General features: G+C 41.6%; 1 protein-coding gene across 1 annotated transcript; it reads right to left on the bottom strand.

The window, feature by feature from the left end:
- Positions 1-1,039: 1,039 nt before the first annotated feature.
- On the bottom strand, positions 1,040-6,957 carry mIF3 (mitochondrial translation initiation factor 3). The gene is made up of 3 exons (XM_065432903.2): positions 6,573-6,957; positions 3,186-3,474; positions 1,040-1,349 (listed from the first exon to the last, which is right to left on the bottom strand). Exons 1-3 carry the CDS (start codon positions 6,860-6,862, stop codon positions 1,188-1,190), a joined length of 741 nt encoding a protein of 246 aa, XP_065288975.2. The 5' UTR covers positions 6,863-6,957; the 3' UTR covers positions 1,040-1,187.
- Positions 6,958-7,263: the final 306 nt, after the last annotated feature.

The raw sequence follows: 7,263 nt of genomic DNA, 5'->3' as shown, positions 1-7,263 counted from the left end.
CCAGCTAAACAGCAGACTCCACTATACGTGCAATTCTGGACCTCTCCATAACTTCTCGAAGGTTTGGTGCACTTCTGATAAGTGGAACTTTTCATAAGAACAACAGATTTCTCAAATCTTTTGATGGTCATACTAAAATAAGTCCACTATATTATGTACTTACCATGCAGATTATGCAAGCATGTATTACTTTTAGTTTTTTTGGGTTCTTTTTCTTTCTAAATTGATGAGATAGCTTACCTGTAATGCAATACAAACAGGCAATACACAAAGGTACATTAAAGGAAAACATTAAATTGAGTTAATTTGATATCTTAACTGTCTAGGAGTCTATTATCATTTTTTGTGTGTCGATATACAACTTAGTTGCACAGAAAACTGCCACTACCGCCGCTGCTCAATTTCAATCGCCCGCACCAAAACTGAGGCCGTAATGTAATTTCCACATCACGACTTCTGCCGCTATCTGTGCATCAGCCACTCCCCTCTCGACCGCGTCGACTGCTCAAGCCGCCTGCCTCCCACCTCGGCTCTGGCTAGCAGGCAGTCACGTGTCACACAAGAGAGGTACCATACTCCGTGACATGTGGCACCACTGATTTTTCATTTTCATTGTTTTCTCACTTACAAAAGCTCCGTTCTCGCTACAAGTGATTAATTTCCAGAAGCTTAATGCTACAATTTAGCTCAACTTAATGTTTTCCTTTAGGGCCTAAGACGTGTGCATGGATCTCTCGAGTGAGAGTGCGCAGAGCACATAGCCATCTAAATCTAAATGGGCAAGAGTTCTTTGCATTCCACTCCAATAGGCTGCATCCACTACAGCTGGGAATTGAACCTGTAACCTAGGGCTCGGCAGCACAAGGCCAATAGCCAATGAACCACCACCATAATGGGTAATTGAGTACCGTTCAATTGCAAGCTTGCATGGAAATAACAGTGAACACTTAAACTGAGTTGGCACCTGGACTAGTAGCAACAGTCCCGTCAGGAGGTGCTGTTCTCTTTCATTAGATTTATGTGGAGGAGGAAACATTGATATCGGTCCATAAGTAAAAGGGCTTGTTTATTCACAGTAAGTACCGCACCTTTCGGTGTTTTGATACCTTACCCTGCCACTTATACTTAAAAATGGCTGCACAATGTCGTGCACTACGCAAGAAAAAAGGGAGACCTGAAATGCACAGTCACTCTTCTGAGACTTCTTTTTCAGATGAATGAGGCTTTTGAGAGTTTTTTTTCTCTGAAGGTGGCACAATCACAAATTTCAGCACTCCGTTGTTAATCCTCTTCTGCAGAAACCTTGCTTCACCAGCTAGGAAAGTCTCAAACTTCTGGTATATGGTTTCCTGAAAATAAGAAGAAAGTGGAAATGTGTTTGGTAGAAAAAACACAATTTTCATTCCTTGCACATTACTGAACTAAAAGGTTCCTTTGCAAAATAAGTTCAGTGTTGGAGGTGGCCCTTTGTCTATTGCTGGTTGGTTGAGACTGTGACATTTTGATCATGGCATTATTTGGTACTGTGATCTTTACTGCTTGTAGGTGTAATTTAGGTAGCAACACTACCAAAATTAAACCTATGTGGTGTGGAGGACTAGCTCTTGTCCTATTCAAATAAATGTAGAATGCAGAAATAACTCGGTGGACCAGTGAAGTGGTTTAAATTCCTTGCAATTAAAAGAAAAAGGTGAATTCTAGAGACCTGTAGGAGTAAATGTTTTTTCACTTGGCGATTTTTTAACAAAAGTAATAAATTAGTTTTACAAAATCAAAGCTTTCACTTTGCAACAACCTAAATCACAATTCTGTAAACTCCAAAAGCAGACAGAATTCTTACACTGTACATCACTCTAAAATTTGCAAATAATTTATATAGATGGAAAAAACCGACACTCAACTTTGCAATGTGCTACTGGCACATTTAACGCACTTTACAGCAATTGTAATTTAGGCCTCTATACAGCCATATTACATCTACCCATCGCAATTCATTGCTCCATTGAAAACTCAATACCATTGGCTTGGTTGGCACCAAATGATCATCGCCATCATTCAACTGCATTTAACATGAAACTATGTAAAAGTGAACCCATTAAGCACAATGCCAAAATTACTAAAGCTATGTAACAGCAATGATGTGAACCCTTTCACCATGCTTAAAAAGCAAATAATTCAAACTGAAATAGTATGTAGAAATACTGATGGTAGGACAAATTGGTCACCATGCTGAAAAAGCAAATAATTCAAACTATGAAATAGTATGTAGAAATACTGACGTTAGGACAAATTGGTACTAGATCCCAGTGAGATGTGAATAACACAGAAAGCAAGAAAAACAAGTGCCGACTTCCAACTCTGCTTTGCTGTACTATTTAATGAGCTGGCATCATGCAGTTGAACCTTGTTGTAATGAGGTTGCATCTAACATGAAAACATTGATATTCATTATAAGCATATATTCATTACATGCCAATATCAGCAGGAGTGAGTGATTACATGTCTTTATCAAAACTAAATGAATAAAAGAAAGACAACTGAGGAATGAGAAAATAAATTTATATATGGTCTCAGGGCCTGGGCATTAAATGAATTCATAAAGCTGGCTGCTCCTTATAAAACAAAGAGGTCCGTGTAGACGAGCTTGCTGCTCAATGTGCCTCATTATTTATGGACATGGTAGTGTACACCATGGAAAGACAGTCAATGGAGGGCTCGCTGCTTATCGGCGACCAACGGTCCGATTCTTACAAAATAAGTTGTAGGCTACGTATAGAGCACTTCGGTCGGTCTATCTAGAAACCTTTACTTTGTTATATCCGTGTTTATTATCTCAAGGTTCAACTGTATATCTTAAAATGTTGTGCTTTTAGGTGAACTAATAGAGACAGAATGAAATGCCCGTCATCTGTGTGTGTGTGCTTAAATTCTTTTTTTTTTTAAATTTGTTCTTTCAATCATTTCTGAAACATACACGAGGGCCTGAAGTGCAAATCTGCTCTGAATGGTAGCTAAAGTTTAACCTATTTTATTGTATGCAACAAACTAGCTAAATATTTCTTCTGGGACCATTCTACATTTTATATGTATTTTAACAGGAATATCTGACTTGATCATGAACTAAAGTTGCAGTTTAAGCATGAAGTGCTTGTACAAAGAGTCTATAATGCATTGTGCCAACTCACCAACTGTTTCGTTGAATCTGGAGTGCCAGTTATGCCAACACGGATTTCACATTTCTTTTCCAGCCACTTTCCTATGCTCTTGAGCTTGGTGTTGAGGTCATTTTCAGTGATTTTGCTGGTTGCAGTCACATGCTTAACAGTCCGCTGCTTTACTGCACCTGAAGCACTCGTTGCTCCAGCAGCATTTCCTAGCTTTTCTTCATATTCAACCATCTGCTGTGTTGTCATGACCTTGTATGTTTTCCTTTTCTTGGCTTCAGCATGTTTATCATCTTGTAGCTTGACCAAGCTACAAGTAGTTGTGCAAAAAAAAAAAATATATGTATATATACATTTGTTCAGGACTGCCTGTGGCACACTACAGTAGGCACACCATTCCAAGATACAGCCTGTCTCTAAAGTTTTGAAGCCACTCCATATGCAACAATGAGACTGCCATTATGCCCCGTAGCAGGGCTTGGTGTGTCGGGTGCTGTCAAGCTTCAGTGACTGAGGAGCGTTCACCTTCTCTATCTTTCAGCAATAAAGGTCAGACACATGCATCAACTCCAATTACATGCAGCAGCCTTGAAACCCTTCTGATAGACTGCCTGTTCTGACATAGCTCTGTTTAGGCTATTGAGAGTTGGCAAAAGTTGCATGATTAAGGACTTACAGGGTCTAGAACATACGATCTATGCAGATGACATCACCCTCTGAATAAATAGAGGCAGTGACACCCACATAGAAGAAAGGCTGCAGAAGGCCATCAATAGAATTGAACAGCACTTAGAAAAATCCGGACTTAAATGTTCAGCTGCGAAGTCAGAGGCTCTCTTCATCAGTCCACAGAAAATGCGAAAGAAAATCCCAAACCACACGATTAAACTCACGGTTAATTGGGACGCGATTCCAAACGTAAAAGCTATGCGAGCGCTAGGCCTGCACATTCAGGTCAACGAAAGAAATCCGGAAACGATTAGAAAGCTTGAAATGAGCGTAAGCCAAACATGTCGACTTCTCAGAAGAATCGCCAACAAGAAGGCAAGCATGAGGGAGGCTAACCTGTTAAGGATAGTACAGTCCTTCGTGATCAGCAAGATCACATACGCAACACCGTGCCTTAAACTAACAAGGGCTAACAAAAACAAAATAGAAATCCTCATTAGGAAAGGAGTTAAAACAGCCCTAAACCTGCCACCATGAACACCTACGCAGAGGATACTTAACATGGGCATTTCAAACACCCTAGAAGTGTTTATCGAAGCCACACTAGTCTCACAGCAACAGAGACTAATGAGAAGCAGAGGTGGTCTGAGAATTCTAGAGAAACTAGGATACAAAACCCAGAACAAAGTAAGAAACACAGGAGCCATTCTGTCACAAATCATAGACAGGACATGCACACCACAACTCCCGAAAAATATGCATACCAGTCACTACCAGGATAGGAGGAAAGACAGGGTTAAGCATTACAAAAATCGCTAGATAAAAAGCAAGGAGTGTTCTACATGGATGCAGCAGAATATGAAAGCAGACCAGGTTTCGTCTTAGTGACGACACAGGCTAACGGTGAGAACTCAAAGAGCTGCAGTACCATGCAAAACAGAGTGGACGTTGCAGAGGAGGTGGCCATAGAACTAGCTTTGACTCAAAAAGGGGTCAAAATCATATTGTCAGATTCCAAAACAGCCATCAGGAATTATATCGCAGGGAGAATCTCCAAAGAGGTGCTCAAAATATTGGAGAAAGGTCCAATTCCAGAAGAATTAGTAAACCTTATATGGACTCCTGCCCACAAAGGCTTGCCCGGCAACGACAAAGTGCACGCATTGGCCCGAGAGATTATTTACCGGTACACCAATGCAGCCTATCGAGCCAGGAAGCCCCAACAAAAAGAAGGCATAAACACTTACAGCGAAATTCTCACTTATTGTAGAATGGGAAGGAAAACACAGCCAGAGGCGCATAGGAAACTAAGTAAGCAAGAAATAATATGGAGGCAACTCCAAGTGGGGGTGATCTGCAACCCCTACATTCTGAAGAGATGGAATGGTAACACTGAGAACACGAATTGCAAACACTGCAAGGCAAATGTGGACATAATCCACATAATATGGACATGTCCTAGATACAGTAAATCAGATAGGGATAGACAATCCTGGGAGACTTTAATGACCAGCTCGAAGGAAGATGATCGAAGAGAAGTCATCCGCATGGCCCTGGACACCGCTGAGCTCCAAGGAGCATCAGCCAGCTGAAAAGGGAGGAGCATGCCGAAGAGACAGGAAGACTCTTGACTCCTCGGGGCTCTTTTTGCGGGTGCAAATAAACATTATTTCTCTCTCTTGAGACAAGGTCAAAGAAAGATGGAGACTCAAGTCGTAAGACTTGTTGAAAGTTACTGCTCGTGAGTCTACCTTTCTCTTATCCTTATCTCAAGATTTCTTGCACTAAACACCAGTTTGTGTTGTACCAACAAGGCTATAACTGAACAACTGTGTCGACTTTCGATTTTGCGTTTATTTTCGAACAACAATGGATGCAATCATATTGTCACTTGGTTGAACACTGCAGCAGATATTGTCTGCTTTCCAGATTTCACACTCTCCCATGGCTAATGTTGACCTTTTAATCAGCTGCATAAGAAACCTCCCGTGTGTTTTCACTTGTACACTTCGTTGCCTCTCAACCTAACTTGTGCTAGGCACGTCGACATTACCAGAGTTGATCAATTTCGTTTACAATGTATAAAATTTTGTCATTCTGTACCAAGTGACAACGAAATCTCTCAAAAGCGTGTAAGAACCAGCATTGTTTACATATGGTGCCGACACAGAAACCTCTCTTATGTAACAATTTTGCAAACGCACACGAGGCAGATGGCACTGCAGCATATATCAAGCTCAACAGTTTAACGTTCATTACAGCAACATGCATACGGAAAGATCTTTGCATGCACTCGCACTGCAAATACTAAGGTGCGTGACTAGCAGAATGGACAGCATTATTCAGATTAAAAGCTGCTCAAAAGGCCCAAGCACAGGTATTCATAATGCTCGAACTTTTCGAATAATTGACGGTACAGCCTGTCAGTGCTGTTAAATATTCGTAGAGTCATCGGGCATTACTGGCCTGCTGCTTTTTGTTTGGCTATTTGATGAGGCCGTAAATACAAATAAGCGAGGGCAGTGTGGGCGGGGTTATTTGCTCTTAATGCAACCATTCTTGTAGGAAACTTATGTAACCAGTGAGGCCATGCATTGCCCTCCTCCGCCGGAGAGCCCAGGAGATATCATCAGAACACATCCATGTGCGTGCGGGATTCACGTGTCGAGTGCTCAAATAAGAGCTCGCGATGCGCACTTGATGCACGCTACACGAGCACGACAATAAGGTGACACTCACTGCGAATCGTGTTTCTTGGCAAACGCGATTGCTTCGTCCATTGTTCTTGTTCCAAGCACTTTGTCATCGGTGTTTATCAGCAAGACAAATTCTAGTTTCTGTTTATCTGGCTTTTTAGAATCTTGGCAATAACGGCGCAGGAGCACATGACTACTAGCAGCAACTCTCGTCAAATGCGGGGCATTTGTCGTCGATTCAAAAGCCGCCTGCACAACGCATACGTTTACCGTCTTTACAGCATAAGCAGTAAAACTGTGCAGTCGCAGAGCTAGACGTCTTGCCAAGAACATCACGAACGTTAAGCATTCCTGTGCCCCACAGAATTCAAACACGGTCCGAGGAACAGATGGACATGGCCTCCGAGATCGACGAACGCGTCTTCGCGCCCCTGCGTGGCAACCAGTGGTAACAATCGCAAAGCGACTTCATTTTTCACGCGCCGTGCTTCGAAGTTACTTTCTTTATTATAGAAACGAAATGCCTTTGCGAAAGCGTGCAATCCGACAAGACGTACAGATCACGAATAATTCATACGGCGTGAGCATTTTGGTGCGCTTGAGCACATTGGAATGCAAACTGCATGGAGAGAGCATTTTCCTGTAAGTTTCCATCTTCCAGTAAATTTCTGTCTTGTTAAGCATAAAATATTATGTTATAGTAAGCTTCAGTTATGGTTCTTAATAATTTTGTA

The sequence above is a fragment of the Dermacentor albipictus genome, chromosome 3, assembly GCF_038994185.2.
Source record: "Dermacentor albipictus isolate Rhodes 1998 colony chromosome 3, USDA_Dalb.pri_finalv2, whole genome shotgun sequence".
Taxonomy (NCBI): Eukaryota; Metazoa; Arthropoda; class Arachnida; order Ixodida; family Ixodidae; genus Dermacentor; species Dermacentor albipictus.
This window is presented reverse-complemented; position numbering and strand designations above follow the sequence as displayed.

Coding starts and splice junctions, on each gene's coding strand:
- mIF3 (XM_065432903.2), bottom strand. CDS start 6,862: ATGTTCTTGGCAAGACGTCTAGCTCTGCGACTGCACAGTTTTACTGCT. Junction 3,475..6,572: donor GCCAAGAAACACGATTCGCA/GTGAGTGTCACC, acceptor AACTACTTGTAG/CTTGGTCAAGCTACAAGATG. Junction 1,350..3,185: donor CAGATTCAACGAAACAGTTG/GTGAGTTGGCAC, acceptor TCTTATTTTCAG/GAAACCATATACCAGAAGTT.